This window comes from Galendromus occidentalis, unplaced genomic scaffold (assembly GCF_000255335.2).
Source record: "Galendromus occidentalis unplaced genomic scaffold, Mocc_1.1 scf7180000076951, whole genome shotgun sequence".
NCBI lineage: Eukaryota > Metazoa > Arthropoda > Arachnida > Mesostigmata > Phytoseiidae > Galendromus > Galendromus occidentalis.
In genome coordinates, this window is record NW_003804940.1 from 947,772 (window position 1) to 966,174 (window position 18,403).

General features: G+C 52.2%; 1 protein-coding gene across 1 annotated transcript; it reads right to left on the reverse strand.

Moving 5' to 3' along the window:
- Nucleotides 1–1,654: 1,654 nt before the first annotated feature.
- On the reverse strand, nt 1,655–17,682 carry LOC100897766 (cAMP-dependent protein kinase catalytic subunit PRKX). Its single transcript, XM_003740468.1, has 9 exons — nt 17,647–17,682; nt 16,094–16,281; nt 5,875–5,972; nt 5,469–5,530; nt 4,730–4,909; nt 4,452–4,597; nt 2,596–2,774; nt 2,367–2,480; nt 1,655–1,873 (listed from the first exon to the last, which is right to left on the reverse strand). Exons 2-9 carry the CDS (start codon nt 16,170–16,172, stop codon nt 1,748–1,750), a joined length of 984 nt encoding a protein of 327 aa, XP_003740516.1. The 5' UTR covers nt 16,173–16,281; nt 17,647–17,682; the 3' UTR covers nt 1,655–1,747.
- Between the last annotated feature and the right edge of the window lie 721 nt (nt 17,683–18,403).

The window sequence follows — 18,403 nt, forward strand, 5'->3', positions numbered from 1 at the left end:
GATCGGATGTCATCTCGCTCTCGTCACATTCCGACTCTTGACCTGGTTGTCAGAGCGTATAGCTGTCGAAGGCACAGCGACATCATGTCCAATAGATATTTTTAGACTCAACTATGTTTGCAGCTCGTCATGTACGACCGGATGGCGGGAATCGGAGTGAGAATCCGAGAAGCTCGGCACAGATCTTCGGGAGAGGTTCAGCTCGGCAGAGGAACATTTTTGCATAATGAGAATTTGGAACATTTTTGCGTCACAGCTCAAGTCATGCCAAACGGAGCCCCGCTGATCCTGCGCGGATAGTCCCGTTGAGGTTTGGAATCTTAAGGGATTCGACACGACCGACCTAATGGCGAATCGGAATCTCGACGCGATGCTGAGCACATGGATCAGAGACTCGATGTGTCTCATTCCGGGAAGTTTTTCGCGATGGTCAGGAAACCCTCTTCGATGGGCCTGGAAGAATCGGATCGAGTCGCTTTTCAGCGTCACACGTGTCCGCCTCCGAACCTTGGTCGGGCTGTAGCGCGAATCAAATCACAATTAGTCGGAGTCCCGGCTGGAAACTCCTTTTGTCTCGTGACAGCTTCGGAGTTTCCAAACCTTGGGTTCGGGATGGAGTAAGGAACTTCGACGTTACTTACATACGTTACTACGACGTTCGGGAGGAAAGCAAAAACCAACTTTGTGCACGCTGTCTGAGGTTGTTGGCAAGAGCTTTGTCACTGCCCTCTGTTGCTCGCTCTTGTGAGAACATTTGCATCGCAGCCGCAAGGGATGACGTTCCGAGTAGCGACGGCCCGTGGACGGCGACTACGACAACAAGTCAGTCAGCAGGCGAAACGATGGTGAGAGAAAATTCGTCCGAGTGCAGAGAAATGAAAATAACAGTCGATTTATTCTGCTTCCTAGAAAGGCTCCTGCTCGTGGACATCCATTCCCGCGCTATCTCTTCCTTGCGGCTCTCCGTAAGCCCCATCCCTCGAGATCCGGTGGAGGGGAACTCGAGCATAGAGGCCAGACGTCTTCGGTCGGCAGCAACATCCGACGCATGGAGAACGTCGGCGCGCCGTGTAATTTAAATAGAGATTTTCTCCTGTCGGTACAATCGAGCCAGCGGGAATGTTCCCCTTTCTGGAAATTCGATCCTCTTCCAGAGAACTCATAACGCAGCGCTCACGCTACCAGGCTACCAGAGAGGACGAGACCTCGTGCGACCTCCATGTCGCATGCTCTCACCGGGACCGAATCAGCTCCCGCACTCCTTGTATCCCTCGAGTCGATCAGATCTCCTCATCGAGCCCGTTGGGCATATTGAGCTCAGATCCGAGACTTTCTGGCTGAGATCCGGCCCCCTTCCCGGTGTGCCCGAAAATATCATATGTCCAGTATCTGATGACGAAAGGAATATGCGTCCGGAAAGAAAGACGCTGGCGTTGCGAGGTAAGCATTGTTTATTTTAAACTGAGATTCACTCGTATCGCCGGGGATCATGCTCCGGTCGGGAACGGTAACAAACCGTATAGACGGAAATCATAACAGTTCGGAGACTCTCGTTCCCCAGAAAGAGTTTCACAAGGTCCTAAGACCGATCGATGTATTCGAAGAGTATGCATCGGTAATAGTAATAGACATTCGATTTCAGTTTTATCACAAATAGCCTCCGCTTTGTCGTTTCGTCTGCGAGGTATATAAACATATTTCTTATGGTCTTCTCCATCTTGTACATATATTTATTTATATTCAACGCCTAGAAGTCACCGAAAAACGAGTCGTCGTCACTGTCAACATCGTCGCGTAAGTCGACTTCTTTTTCGTCGTACTCGTCGAAATTCGTCGTGTCGCCATCGAACGAAACGGATGGCACGAAGGGCGGCTGTAAAGGAAGTATTATCATCATCATCATTGACAGCTTTCCGTGCGGCATCGTCGCCAGCTGTTGTCATCGTGACGAACAACGACACCTTGAGTGGAAGCTTCGAGGACTTCTGAATTTTAAAGTACGAGGCCGTGAGATGGCATTCCACCCTGGGGTTGCTCCTTATACCACCCTATCGGAAGCCCGAAGAAGCTCTGTACTTTTCGGGGTTTCCAAAGTTATGACGGAGACTTCGTGCATGGCCAAAACTTTGCTGCCCGGAAGCGATTTGCACCCCAGACCTCATCAAATAACCCGCTGCGCTCCATTGTCGGTCTTCCCGGTGGGAGCCGCGCGGAGCAAAAAGAGCAAACCAATTCACTAATCCATGACCTTGATCTCCATTCGCACGCAGTGTCATGGCGCTTTATCATAGAGACCAAGCGCTAGAACCTCCTGAGTGGATTAGACGAATGCGAAAGTTCTCCTGATGGCGAATAGACATACTTACTCGAACTCGTTTCATGTAGACGTGGTGCCAATTCACCAATGAAAACCACCGATGCCGTTTGACATCGTCGGCGCCGTTTTTCATCGATCCCAGCCGCTTCGATCGTTCGACAACCTTGAAGGAGTCGAGGTTTCATTGAATTCCATTGGAGGAGGAGCCTAGACCGAGCTCAGGCGCGAACTCTCTCTTTCGCCACAAAATGCCGCTGCGGTAGCGCTCTCGAACTTACCAGAAGTCTTTTGATAATGTCCCTAGCGTCTGCGACGAGATGTTTTGGCCAGTCGATATTTCCGGCGAGAATTTTCTCGTAAATCCCGAAAGGGTTATCGTCGTAGAACGGGGGATGCCCACATAGCATTTCGAAAATGAGAATGCCGAGCGCCCACCAGTCTACGGCTTTGTTGTGACCTGGAGAATGACGGAACGAGGAACGTTAGGCTCGATTCTCCATAGGATTGGCTTGGCATGGAATAGTATTTTAGAAACGAGGAGCTCCTCAGCGGCCTTCGCCTCCTGGATCGAAGTCCAGGCAATCGTTCAACGAATCGCCCGCTCTGAGCTGCCTTCAGAATACGATACGCAGAAACGACGAATCCACAAAGCCATCGATCACCCACAAGTGGATTCAGGAACGAACGTAAGAGCTCGGAGGGATATTCCTGTCTCGGGGAAATTAGCGCCTTTGGGCCCCGGGATCTCTCGTTGGATTTCTATGGTCACTACGAGAAGGCTGTCTTGTACCGAGAGTCCTGAATCGAGTCTCCTTATTCGTTTAGAATCTCAGGGCTCCGAGATGAGCCCAATGCACCGATCCGCAAGATGCGAGTTTGGCCCATGCGTGAGGAAATATACATAAGGCGATCGCGACCAGTCATTCGATCCGACGGTGACTGCTGCTTGGGTCAACACGATCCGCGCAATACAGCTTTGACGGAGCCGAGGCTTGGAGACCGAAAGTGTGAGGGAGCGCACAGTTTGGCGCCTTGTCAAGTAATTACTCGATAATTCTCGCGGCTCGGCTGCGTCGTTGGTACGTACGGAGACAATTACGTCTTCCACACGCGTGTACGTATGGATTATTTTCGACGCGGCGGAGCCAACAGAGAGTGCCCTCCAGCGACCCAGCCTTCTCTTCGCTCTCCGTTAAACCTCTCTTAGGCATCCTGCGGTCTCCAGTCCGTCGCGTTTCTCTCCGTCCTCATGTGATCAACATCATCGGCCTAGCCCTCATGTTTCTCTCCGTCCGGGAAACACCTAAGACCTCGCACATGGCACGAGAGTGACAAGCGAAGCTGGGAGCAATGCAAGTGAGATGACGTGGAGGAAGACCCTCGCAGACAGGGACTCTGTCATCCATCTCTGTTGGCAGTAATGCATACCCATCCAAAGGTCGGCGTCCGCCTCGCGCATGTTTCCTCATCGCATTTTCAAAGGAAGCAATCTTCTCGAAAACAACCCTCGCGAAACCCGATCAAAACCTCCTCGGGCTAGAAGTCCGCGAACGTGACTTGAATCCCCAGATCACCCCTACGATTCGGCTCCACGTGAGGCACATAAATTCAGCGGGCAAGCCTATCGCTCTATTCCCTTATTTTTTCTACTGTCAAACCCGAGAATCTACTAGAGTCTGCGCCGGGCCAGAAACACGATTCGAAGCGGATACCGTGTGGCCCACCCATCTCCTTTCCTGGGCCTGATTGGCTTCCTTCCTGAGCTGCTCCTCGAACGCTTCCTGCGGCCGACGCGGTGTCGGGTTAATCGTACGGCTCAGCTCGCGGAAAGTCGGATCGATAAGATCTTCAGTCTCTACTCTCTACCTTCGGAGCCGTTATCGTCGCTGGCGATGTCTATTTAATCACGTAAGTGCTGCATACAGTCCGGTCAATGCGTGCATCTGTCACGCCTATGCTCTGCTTTTTACCGTTTCCAAAGGGTACGCCCTTCCAACTCGGATGCCGCAGCCTGCTTATCTCGAAAGGCAGCTTATCTCTGCCATTGGAACCGGATGCCCGACTCGAATCGACGGTTCGCGGAAGTCGAAAAATTATCACATTTTATTCTATCTCCCGTCAACGTGGGACACACCTTTACTCTGGATGATTTCGGGAGCGAGGTACTCTGGTGTCCCGCACAAGGTCCATGTTCGGTCCGTAAGCTGCTTGGCAAACCCGAAGTCCGTTACTTTCAGGTGGCCGGCTGTGTCGAGGAGCAGATTCTCTGGTTTGAGATCTCTACAAGGGAAGGGGAGACGAGAGTCACGACAGACCTTCTGGCCAAGGAAAATATATTACGCCGACACTATTCCTCCTCCTTCAGAGGGGGACACGTCCAGCGAGACGGGCAAAATTTAGGGCGGTACCCACCGGTAGACAATGTTTTTCGAATGGAGGTACTCCAGGGCTAGAACGATTTCGCTGGCGTAAAAAATGGCCGCAGCATTTGAGAACTTTCCCGCATTCCGTAGATAAGTAAATAGTTCGCCGCCGGCGACGTATTCGAGCAGCATGTAGAGAGCGCTATTACTGTGATGGGTCCACAGGAGCCTGCAACGTAAGGGTGTATCTCTCAGAAACTGCAACTTTCTTCCGCTCAACGGCGATCGGCAACCAACGAGCGCTCGGAAAACCTTTCTTCGTCGCCGCCGAACCCAGTCTCGCACGCCTCCCTTGACCACTTGTATCACTCGCTACAGAGCATCCCCCGAGAAAAGCTCAGGCGGTGGGTGCCAGGATTTTGTAGCTGACAGATGCTCATCCCAGAAGGTAGGTACGTCCGAGAGCTTTTCAGCGATATAATCCGCGAGGGAGAATCCGTAGAGACGCAAATCTGGGGCAGGGCGGGCTTGACTCATTTTGATCCGTCGAGACTGCATCCCGCGAATAGCAGACAGCTCCGGTTGCGAAACCAAGTCTTATCCAACATCATCTACTTCGTCGGCCACGAGAAAGCTGCTCGAAAGTATCAATAACACTCTCCTCGATCAGACTATCGATGACTGGCCCCTTCCTAGCGACGTCCGATTTTAGTCGGAGGTCAGGCTCCCACGCTAAGATTATTCCCCTCCGCTCATATTCATTCCGATTCTCCCTGCCCGATACTCACTTTATGATGAAGGGGTGGTGCACATGCTGAAGAATCGTTTTCTCGCTCCGCACATGATCGACCTGCGGTAAAAATAGTCCAATCAATGCCTTCTATCAGTCGGCGATTGAAAATCTAATTTCAGTGGACAGTTCGACGAATTACGAGCAGAGATTAGGACACTCGGGATCGGGAGAGATGCGGCATTGTTACCGCCACGGCGAATCGTGAAGACTCCCGTAACTCATGAGTGGAGGGGAGGATGAAAATTCGATTTCAAGGATATCTGACTGCACGTGGAACGGGAATGCCGGGATCCAGAGATGTATTATGGCTGCCTATAGCGTATGGCAGCGTTGAAAAGCGCTGCGGAAGGATCGCAACTTCTGTGGGGAGCGGATTACTCCCGCCGAGAGCGTTTACTCACCTGTTTGAGGCGTATCACGTCTTCTATGCGCATTATTTTCAAAGCATAGAATTCGTTGCGGGCTCGGCATAGGCAAACTCTTCCGAAGGTTCCGGTGCCTGGAAGGAAACGCAAACTTCAACAATACAATCGTTGGAATGCGGGTGGAATCACATCCGGCGGAAGGGGCATGTGATGAGAGCGCCTCGACCGCTAGAGTTCTGCAGGAACTTTTATGAAAACAGAGGGGACGAGGGAATATTTGGAGAATATCTCAGACTTAGAAAAAATCTCAGAGCTCCCTGATCGTTCGAGCAACACACGCTGCTCGAGTCCCACCGTCTATTGATGGTCGCATGCCAAGCTCCGAATTCAATGAAATCTTCAAGTGTTGAGCTGCGACGAACTTTCCGACGCTCCAGCGGATTACATGCCCACCCAGACGGGGGACGCGCCAGAGAAGTCGTCATTCAGCGACGATAAACGAATGCCTTGTCTATCGTACGAACACTCGTCTTGCGGAATTATTGCCTCCGTCCATAGCCATTAAGGCGACCCACTCGAATATTAAAGTGAGCCCGGAGAAGGCTTTTGGTACCGCCGAGACCACTCGGCCCAGCCAGCCAGCTAGCCGGCAAGCTACGTTGTACCGTCATCGGTGAGAGACCGACGCTTTGAGATGCGAACAGTTCTACGAGGTACGAGCTTCGAGACGCCTGTTGTCAAAGTTCCGACTTGTGGCCAAGTGGGCCATACTAATTCAAGCCTCCACACAAATGAGAACTGTAGATGCTCGCGCATATGGCAGCACGTAGGTTTCGTATGAAGGCTCGAATGCCTATTTCCCGAGCCAAAGGCCGAAGCTAGACCCAGACGGGGACTTCTTCCGATCCTCGACATCAAACCACTCGAGACGCTGACGACGAGGGACGAGAGGGTGTTCGTCGTCTTCTTGTCGGCGTTGAGGAGTTCATTCCGAAGAACTGGATTCCCACGTCGTCGATTTTCGCTGTCTGCGACAATCTCTTCTCACGCTATGTGCGGCAGTCGGTATCAATCAATTATTCCCAGCTGGACGGGTACAGCGATTATCCTTCCCCATCCCCGCGGGATCTATCCGCGGCATTAGGGCGCACACGCTCCTATCATTAAACGAGCGCGGAGCCTGAGCCACGAGCTGTTAAGCAAGCGGCTGAGTGGATAGCGAGCCAAACTTGGTGAATGACCACCCGGGAGTTGCGAATTGTTCTCGGGAGGTCCGCTACGGCCTCCAAAAGTGTCTGACCTCGATGCAGATGTGGAATATCAGATCCATCTGCGTATTAACTACGCCCGCAAAGGCCACCCACATCTCGCTGCCGGAGCTGCTGCCGCCGTCGGTGTTGCTAGCGCCGAAACTTATTTACTCGAAGAATCCGATTTTGCTCATAACGTCATTTATGGAAACGGGGCAGGTACCTGCATATGTACGTATGAAGCACTCATTTTACGCACGGCAACAGTGTCTCTCAGCGATGGATGTATTTATTTTCGCTGCGGCGAAAAATCGGAAGACTTTCCCGCTCGAACATGGAGACGGAGGGTGACTGGCGAACAGATCGAGTAGCTAGCAGGAACGTCCTGGTGGACGGGACCACTCTCAGCAACAACAGGTAGCCTCGATTTCCGGTCCAGGGCCCCGACACAGAGATTTCTATTCATAACTCTGATTGTCTATCTCTCCCTGCATACGAATCTCCGGAAAGTCATGGGACGAGTCGGACATCCATCCCAGACAGCCTGATACACCCTTCAATCTGGGGCAGCCATATAAAAATACCCTATTCCCTCATTTTCACCCCTCGTGGAGGAGATGTTCGTTGTGCCAGAAGAGACTCGACGGGAGGTGACTTAATTGTGATCAGCTTAACAACTTGCGCTGTAATTGTGTGACCGACCGAATTTGACACAGCTCCCAACGAGCTTCCCTACGGCTGCAAGGTTCCGCTCTGTTTCTCTCGGAGCTCTGTCAGCTTGGTCTACGGCTCGACTTCCATTACCGGGACTCCGCGGCGAAGGACCTCCCCCTGGAGGTGATAACCGATGAACTATCTGACGTTCCTCTAGCCTCAAACTCAGGACCATCTTGAGCGTGTCCCGTTCGTGTAGACTAATAACGGAGCATGGGAGCCATCAGTGGATACCAGTGGAAATTGTCAAATTATTGCTCGGCCGCCTTTCATTGAGAGACTCGAGTTCTTCCAAGAGTCCCGACTGCTCCCAGGGCCTCGAGGGATTTTCTCTGCATCGCAGCTCGCGTGAATTCGTTTCCAGCCATCATTTACGATTCCCGCCCCGGAAGTCTGACACAGATCGTGGGTAGTCTCGGCTAACATCAGGTTCCCATAGAAATGCCGAGCGCGGGGCTGCCCTGAAGGATGCGGAAAAGTTATGGAATACGTCGAAAATGAGGGGATTCCAAACAAGTACGTCGGCTGGGAGTGATGAAAGTTCCTCAAGGATGCTCATTCCTCTTTATGAATTCACTCCGCAAAGCGAGTTAGCGTAAGCAGTACAGCGCGAATTAATGAACGCATCCTTGGAGATTCAGGTCGGGACTGCGCGAACTTCCCCGCCGTCCCAACTGGCGGCCTATCACCGACCTACCGGGAACTGCGGATCCAGACTGGGCGAAAACTTCTGAAAAATTCCACTTCATGATCATCGAACGTGCCTGGAACAAGCTGGGGCTCGAAACAGCGGCTCGTGTGACGCTCGGCTGATCTTCCACGAATTTGAACGTTTCCGCTTATCCATGGTTCAAGGGATTCGCTTGATAACTTTAGTTCGTTTGTTGTTTGGTCTGCGTGCGTTCGTGCATCGGTTCGTGTGTCTCGCGGTAAGAGCACCGGCCGCAGCACTAACTCATGCAGCGATGGGCGGTGCAAATGCACACTAAACGCTCTAATGGTTTTGTCGGCCAAACAGAGCGAGCTGATGACGCGGGCGTTTCATTCTCCAAGGCCTCGTCGCACTGCTCATTTCACCGGTCAGACTCCTTTAGCCATAAATTGAGACGATGTCTCGCTTTCCGTTCAACACGTTGTTTCGTAATTCAAGCAAGGAGGCGGAGCCCTCAACGTTCGGCGTCGTCTATTTGTTTGTCGCTCTGTACGTCTCGGGCTGCGCTTCTTTTGCGACGACAATGCTCTCGCCTCCAACTCAGCTATGTTCCCGATGTCGTCTTAACACTCGATATCATCTGCGCTAGCCATCTGTTCGCTTAGCGGCTTTTTCCATGCACTCAGCTGAAGAATTCCCGAAAGATATTTTCTTGACAAAAGCACTCGGACGATGCGACGTATACGCACTCCAGCTCTAGGATATTTCGTCTCGTCCCGGGTTTCCCGTCACTCCCTCCGCTGTCCGAGATTCCCAGTACGGATTGGCTCAAGGGTCAATCCCTGTCGAGTACACGTTTGAGCTTGTACATTCGATCGGCGACATCAATTAGTCGGAGCCCAGTGTTTGTCGGATTCGCTCTTGGATCTCCGACACTTTCTCTCGTCAATGACAGACCATCAGGGAAACGAAACAAAAAGGTGCAACAAACAAGGAGAAAAAACTCTGATCGCTCTGAAAGTGGGATCTAACTCCCTCGGAGCACCGTTCTGAGCCGTGGGTCTTCCCAGTCGGGGGAATTTATCGACACCGCGCGGAATGGATAAAAAATTTATTGTTCCTAAGATGTCCGAGGGTTTAACCCTCGTTGCCCACGCTTAGTGTGACGACCCGGAATCGCCCCTCGAATTGACGGTGAATCATCCAGAGCCTCCGCGGAGTTCCTACGATTTTCACCAGGCCGGAGGCCAACAAGGAGCTGCCCCGCGGTTTTCGAGTCTTATTTTCCTCATCTCCTCTATCGCCGCGAAACTGCGTAGCTGGTCGATCGATCCGACCAACCGACGGAGAGATTGTATCGATTGTGTGAATATTTCAAGAGTTGTTTCCTCATACGAGAGAAGTATGTGTACACGCCGGCGATGAAACCTTGTCGATAAAACCCACACTTTCCATCACGAACCTTTCCCAGCTTTTCCGATCAAGCGGATTTCGAGGCCAGACCACCCTCAAAGATACGAGGTGATCTGAATGAGCTCAGTGAATGAGGAGAAGAACAGCCTCATTAGGCTGGTTTGTTCCAGCAGAGCGAATCGTAGCACAGTTGTCTGGTTAGCACGCCACCTTGAAAGGCGACCGCAAACCCAGGTATCTCTTCCTGTGCTTCTCGACACCATTAAACAATTGCCAAGCTTCCCCGACGATGACGGTGATGACTACGACAGCCGCAGCGAGAAAGATGATTTTTGTGATCTGCTAGAAACGTCGCACTGACCACCACCTCTCGCAGCTCATCTCTCGGCGGCGGCTGGTTGAAACAACCACTTCTTACTCATTGGTCCAAAGATAGCGAAATGATGTAGCCTCACCCACCACTCTGAAGCAACTCCAAGAACACGGTCGCTTCTGCTTCCTGTCAAGCGTGTTTATCTTTACGCTTTATCGCGTGGTGGTGAGCCAGTGAGACCGCAGAATCGCGGGTGCTCGCTCGTCCACCCGCGACCGCTAGCTGAACGGGTTGGCGAACGGGTATAGGAACCGGTACGCACGAGAGCACGCTCACACGTACACGCAAACGTTCATTCTTTCGTCTGCTGCTCCTGCCTCTTCCACAAGGCAGCCTAAACGATGTGAACGATACATCGGCGGCACAAAAATCATCGCTTTGTATGAATCCGTCGATCGGTTCGGGTAGAACTACACAACGATTATTATCGTAAGTACAATATACTTCCCCAGCGAAGCTTTCGGCTCAGGCTCATCGTGAAACACGCGAGAGCTATAGAGACTGTACGAGAGTCGGGGAGTGGCTCTGATGAGTAAGAAGTGTCACTGCGAGAGACGTCTGTTACAATATATTTCCCGGCACGCGCGGACGAACGATGAGGAGCAATCGTATGAATGAACGGTCGAGGCACAGCAGACGTGGCATTCATGGGAGCGAAAATCATGGGGCTACTGTCGATGCCTCCCAGGTTCCCTCGATCCCGATAAGGCAATAAGGAATACAGCACGATATTAGGTCAGATGAACGAGATCGAGAGCGCGTGCAGGCCCCAAAGAGCTCGGGCCACAAGGAATAAGAACGATAAGCATAATGTCGGTCTCCGATGCCCGAGCACCTCTTGATATTTCGCGCTGAGCGCCATTCCCTTTCCTGTCAGTGAGCTTGTTCCCATCGTGGAATAATATCCTCCGAAACTCTTCAGGGAAGCCGGTCGATGGGCGAGCTCATTCGTTCGCTGGAGAGGAAGGGTGAGCGTTTGCCGTTCATTGGCGACAAACGATCAGCTCTCTCAAGGTCGTTCCTCCAGGCCTATCTTCTCCGAGACAGCGCGGTCCCAAAATACAGTGGAGGGCTCTGACCCACCGAAGAAAGCGGCTATAGCGATTGTTGTTCACCACCCACGGTAGAGAAGATTAAACCGCATCTTCTTCTCCATTGATCGTAATCTGCGGTGTTACCGACCCCCAATGCGATGTTCGCTGCCCGGTCGGATCCAGACGCCGCTCCACTGACGGGTCTGAGGCGGCACAAAAGGGACCTTGGAGGAGCTCAAGGGTCCTGACCTTAAGTTTTCTGAGCGTTCGCATCTTGCCCGATGTCTAGGTCCGCGAGTACTTCGAGAAAGGGTCCACGATCAGTTCATCTTGGGGAAAAAATCGCCGACATTCGATTTCATCCTATCTTTAGTATCTCGGATGGTTTTCGGTTAAGATTTAGGAGATCGCGTTTTTGTTGCTAGCTCAACACTCCCTGTATGATATCGAGTCGCCGCAGCGCCACCGCTGCCGCCATAGGAGAAGGCCGACCGCAGAAATGACTGACGTCAGCGAATGATCGTCTGACTGACTGAGACCTGTCTCACGACAACACGCTCGAAGCCGTGGGAACCCGCAGCGATGTTTATATGCAGTCAGTTCTACGCTTGCTCGCCAGCTTGGTCGATCGAACAATCACTTCGTTCCTCCATCCGTCATCAATCTTGCCGCTGACGAGCAGGTCGACAGGTCGATGATTTGGCCTTCGATCAGATTTCATAGGCAATCACGCAGCGAGAGACTGTAAAGTCGCTCGCCGCAGGCTCCCTTGTTGCTGTCAGATGTCCCAAAGGGAGCCTGATTCGGCGACGATCTCTAGCCTCAATGGCGTTTTAATCAAAAGTTTTGGTGACATGTCACGAGTAGGAATTCATTCTGAGATGGTCGCGTGCCATCGTAAGACGAGAAGCTGCCGTGGTTGAAGCCTAAATGTCAACCGCAAGGACCGAGACAATAATCGGCGCCTTGCACTTGATGAGCACACGAGACGAGCGACCTCGAGCGAGATCAGCAGCGGAAATCGATTTCCGAGGGAACGCTATCCGAACCTCATCGATGGTAAGGCAGCTCCGGAGATATCTCACTCTCGAGGCGAACTCCCGCTGAAACTAACACGGGGATCCCGATTTCAGCGAGAGCTTGACTGGAAATTTTGATGTTTGATTGACGGACTGACAAGTTTCATAGACACTTCCAGACCCAGAGGCGCCTTCTCGTTCTCAAAACATCCGGAGACCTCGGTCTCGATAGCGGGAGCCCGGGGGCAAAGCAAAAGCGCGACATGGGATTTTGCACTTTGCAGGTGTCCATTCCTTTGACCTTTCCGTCGACGGCTGGGAATGCCTATACGCACTCGACGCGAGACGCCATTCATCGGAGTCCACGTGGCATTGACGGAGAGCGCCGGCAGCAATGTGTAAACATTCTGAACTATCTGGTCTCGCTCGTTCGCTCCCGGAATTCCGTCTGAGATGCCGGTGGAGCTCTCGTCGTCTCAGAGTAGGTGTCACAGTTTCCAGTCGAGGATCCCCACCCACCCACGACGGGCGGCGCATTCCTCTCGACCCGTTCATTTATTCTGGCTCGGGAAACAATTCAAGAGTTACGACCCACGGTATCCGACAAGGGCTTGCAGCAGGCTATTAGGAATTCAGCGACGTTCCATGGAATTTACGTGGTCATATCAAACGCGCTCGTGATGGCCTTGGCCGTGGCCGCCACCAGAAGGGTCGATCGATACTAGCTTCAAGGTCTCATCAGTCAGAGTCTCTCTGTGCGGCGCAATTTAATGACGAAGTCATTCATGGATACGAACACGAACAAAAGAAGCTTCGTCTTCGATATCCGCTGAATATGACAAAAGCTTCCATTTAGATGATTGCCGAGAAGGCTATGAAGCCGAGACACGTAGCTCTGAATCAGTCGGTGAGACGAATGAAATAATGTTTGTGTTTGATTGACCGAGTGAATGAATGAAGAGAGAATGCTATTGACACGACAATACAGTCTGGAAAATTTTCGTTTCGTTCCGTCAGGAACTTCTTCCTCTTCTCTAGAGATTCCCCAACGCAGATCTTGGAGCCTCAAACCGATGACATGGTCGACGTTTTCCCTTTCGGATTCGTGTACCTATACGCCGGAAAGACTGACGACGAGCTCGAGGTTGCGAGGAAGTCGAGATTCGAACGAGTCCTCGACAGGACTCAAAGAACTTCAGTCCCATGCCACTCTTCTCCAAGTGGGCGAGAGTTTTCCGTTTTCACGCCGGAGTTCATTAGGCGAGTCATTTGTGGGGCTGATGATGATTTCAAGCGACGACGAGTCTGAATCGACCGATGATGTGAAACGGAAAAACGGCGCTTCGGACGCTCGAAAGACGCTCGCATTCGAAATGATTTCCGTGTGAAAAGTAACTAGGCATTTGTCAGGCCTCGGGACTCGGGTGGTAGGCAGAGAGGGGGTGAATGAACTTCACTCAGGTCTCGGCTCGCGACTTCAATAGGGACAATTTTGATGAGCAGTCGCGGATGTCTCACGTTTTAAGAAGCGATTCCGAGGAGGACCGAATGAGTTCCGGACGGCAATGGGAGCTGAGTCGAGTCGTGTTCGCTGGCGCCCATGGATAAGCTCCGTCTCAGTCATCATCAGTCTCCAGAGCTTCATCTTCTACGTCGATGTCGCCGTAGAGACCCAACGAACATTCCTAATGGGGATGGCTCGCTCGCTGGTGTCTTTTGGCGACTGTCGCAATCCGATTTGCGATCTAATTCTCTCGGACATCTTTGTTTTTCTCCGGTGGGAAGCTGTGGGCCCGATGCGCAGATTGTTGATTCTCCCCTTGTTTTCTTGAGCCTGACGAAGCAACGACCTGAGTGCCTCTCTGTCCCTTCGCCGGCTTGCGTGGTTGCTCGCATCGCCCAACCAATAATCCCTGCTCCTTTTGGACACTTCCGGGTGTGACGATGTGGCTGCTCGCGTCGGCGACGAAACCAATAAGAAGTGGCCAGATTCGTCGATTCTCTGCGGATTTGCTCTCACGCAAAAGGAATTATCGCAGCTGAAAGCCAGAGGAGGAATACCCGGAAGGCCACCTGACTGTCAGGCTAATTGAGCAATCGTCATAGCTAACCACGAGGACTGGTCGGTTATTGCCACTTTCGGGCACTGTCCGCGGATCATTTCTTTGTGTTCCGTCGAGTCTCATCCGGTTGTTGCACCCATCGAGACATCTCTCCGGCAAGCGTTTCCGGTGTGCGGCATAGCGGATAGATTATTCCGACTGCGAGAAGCCGCCTCGTTCCTTCTTCTTCTTCTTCTCCGTCTTGACGTTTGCGATGAGAACCCCCGTCTGCTGACACTTGCACCGAACCGATGAAATTAGATTCAGCGGAATAATTGCCGACAGCATAGTTGTGGTTGCGGAAGAGATTTTCTCCTCCGATGGAACTCTTCATCAGCCGAAGGGAAACAGCTCGCTCTAAGGATCCGTGGGCTAGTGCGTCAGCACAACGTTGGGACCTCGGGGCGCCACCAGCGCGAGACACGTCAAAGCCACCATTATCGCGGCGAAACCCGAAAGGAACGGTGTTTACATCAGCCGGCTCAATAAAGGGTCCCTATTGAGTCCGAAAATGAAATTTCCTCGAGACATGGATTTCCTTAGATTTTGTTCCGCTCCGTTCGAAAAGCGTGGGCTCGCGCTGACCCGCTGTACGCGCGAAGCCCTTCCTCGGATGTCGTGAACAGCGACACTGAATGAGACAGGCTGGGACCCAGTGGATCGATAGGCGAGAAAGACTTCTCTGGAACCTACATTGCGACGAGAGGAGAATGGGAATGAAAGCGGAGCTGCGAGATTCTATGGAGTGTCTCTCTTCTAGTGCGCCTCACTCTAGTCTGACCTCGGCCTTGTTTGGGAATAATAGAGACGACAGCAGAAATCGTCGTTGAAACAGAATAGAATGCATTCTCTGGGTGAATCTGTCTCAGCTGCGGCTCACTTCCACCGCGTGGAAACCGAATGTCGATTTTTCCAGCCGCCAGCTTATTAAAAAGGCATTATGCGCCTGGCTAGCACAGGAGTCGTCGAGCAGGGCTCTGAGGAGAAACAGCTCCTGTCTTCATCCGTGACCTCATTCACCAGCTCCCTGGAGGTCACTTGAGTCGGGAAAGACCACACTGGGAACGAGTTTTCCGCAGTTTTGTTCTTATCTGGCCTTCCTGAATCGAGTATACGTTCTGGCTCCGGGTAAGCCCTTCCCGTGCCTTCTCGTCGGCAGGTGGCAGGTCTGCTAATAAGGGCCCGTGATCTTCGAGATGAATGGATTAAAACTCTGGAAGCCTCCACCTGGTGTTCCGGCTCGGGAGAGAATCTGGAAACGGGAATCGCTCCCGCAGAACTCGTTCTTACTTTGAGGGAAGTTCCGCGGCACGCGTCCGCGTCGGTTGGCGGCCTGCGACTGGCCGATGTCTATCTCGGGATTTCTAGGGAAACGACGTCCCAGCAATAGTCGTACGGCGGGAGAGTTCATTACTCTCAGCGTTCGACAACTCTGAATTCAAACGATGACCGTCTATGACAGCGGGGGAGGGAACGCCATCTGCGCGAGGGCGACCGAACAGTACTCTCGACACTCAACACCTTCGTCAACTCTTCGCTACTTGTGCCCGAGATCTTCCCGCCGCCGCCGAGCTTCAAAGTTTCTCGTTTCCTTCGATTCAGGGAACGGTCGAGACGCGATTCTGAGTATCTGTAGTTTTCTCGAAAGTCGCCTCACCTCGTTCTTCCAGAGCTCTGGAAGGAGAAGAAAATACTCACCTATTGTTTTTATAATGCTGAGATCGCGTAGTCTGAAATCTTTTTTGTCCTCTGAGCTATCAGACGCTGTCTGTCCCATCTGATTCCCTTGCTTAACGGTTAGGGTGAACGTGACGTTGGCTTCACCGTTCGAGAGCCGAGGGTTCTCGTCGTCGTAGGAGCTCGACGATGATGAACTTGAACTGCAGCTGCAAGGAACAAGAGATCCATATATAACTGGAGCGAGAGCGCCATCACGGCCCGCTGAAGGCCGGCGAAATGAACTTATCTGGTGCAACATTAATGCTCCACTTGCTGAATCTTGCAGCAGGCAGCATAGCGATATTCTTAACGTCCGAGAGGTCGACCGCAAACAGTTAATAAGTAGTGGCATATTTTATTCATCAGCCGACGTCCTTGGCATTGATTCCTTGATTATGCCGGCACTCGGGAGACCGTTTTTCCGACGAGACGAGGGAAACAAAAACATCAGAATGCACTCGAGCGGCTGACATGCTGAAGAAACCGACGGATCGCCGAAAGGTCAGCGCGGTCTGCTCGTCATATCGGCATTGTCTCGTGCGGGGAATGGCTGGCGGGAATCGAGCAGCCCGTACGGAAGCCATGCGGGAACCGGCGGAACCCGACGGAGCAGAGGCTTCTCTAGAAGAGGCGACAGCTTCATGCTTTCATTAGATTTGTTTAAGAAACCAAATTCTGTCTCTGTCCAATCGGAAACGTGCTCCTCGGGGCGAGGAGCCCTCGCGATAAGGGCTCGTGGCAGATCCTGCTTGATCAAGTGGTGCGATGTCCCAGGGTGCTCTCCGAAAGTGTACACAGGTGCATGCAATGTGAATTCCGGCTCGGTCACTATTTAATTATCGTTAGCGAGCTGATTCCCGGAAATCGTACAGTATGCTGCCGTCAGGGATCTTAAAAGAGAAGGCATGCGGGCTCTGATGGACGGGAAGCAAAACTAGTCACAGAGAGCGGTCAGCTGTTCGGTCGAAGACAAGATTGGCTTTCTATTCCGCTAGAACCGCAACTAGAACGATGGAGAAGCGAGGGACGTCAGCTGTGTCAAAAACCACGCACAACACCTACATTAAATATAGTAGCTAGTTATGCAGACCCGAGCACTCATACATGGCAGTTCCTCCTACGTTCAACACGCCGAGTGACAGCTTCTCTGGGCCTAATCTCGAGATATCCACATCTCAACGAAAAGCAGAAGGGAGCCCACGAGGACTGCAGTCATGCAGCGTCATTCCTCCCCGGTTGAATTCATACAGATCTCACTCAGTCAGTCTCAGCAACGGCGTCGGTCGCGGCGACCTTCCTGCCGTCAGGGGAGCGAAATCCGAGGGGAAAGGCAACATCTCAAGTTCGTGCAGAAAGCTGCCGGCGATGAGCTAGACTTGGAGCTTTTCTGGACGTCGACGGGGGAAGGGCATGCGTGGGCGCGTGCAGTGCTGACGACTCGGCCGTGTTAGTATGACTAAGCATGCGCTTTGAGAGTTGGAAAGTATTATTATGACCTAGATATAAAGAATTCAATTGGGGCGGTTACGAACCTCACGGTGCTCGAGTACGCACTTCTCCGTGGCACAACCACTTCCTCAGGACTAAAGCGGCAATTTCCAGGTTTGTGTTTCTCTTTACAGCACGGCAAGTTCACCCAGCGAGAGCTCGTTTCTTCCGGACCAGCAGCCAGCCTGCGATTGTTGAATTTTGGTGAGCGGCGAATTCAGGTGAGACTGAGAATCAATTTGTTCCGACGACAGTTTTTTTCTTTCATCATCACGTACACGAGAGAATTATCCCCCGACTAGAATCCTTTCGATTCCCGTTTCCCAAAACGCAAAGACGCACGGTCAATGTCAATTGCGGTCGACACGCGGGCGAGCGTAAGAGGCTTGCTTTCTCCGCTAAACCAGTGAAACAGAGCAAGTCGCGCATCCTTGCTTTTTTTGCAGCGTCTCCGTGCAGGAAGTCAATCTTGCAGTTTTGACTCCGGTCGTATATGTAGCTGCACCCAGCGGCGCGTGTGCATTATGTACTGGGCCAGAGAAACACACACGGAGCCCGAGTCCATTATTCATCGCAGTCTCCGAGGCCAGAGCTCCGCGTGTCTTATTGTATTGGACATTTCGTATTCTCGAAACTCGAAATTTATTGAGCGTAGCGGTCTGAGCGCTTTTGTAGCGAAGCCGACCGCGGAGAGTGATCGCTAACGATGTACAAACAAATGTGAGCAGAAAAAAAAAGCCAAAGACACTCCACGCTTCGGGGCCACCGCTGTCCGGGGTCAGTGATCGCGTCACGTCGAGC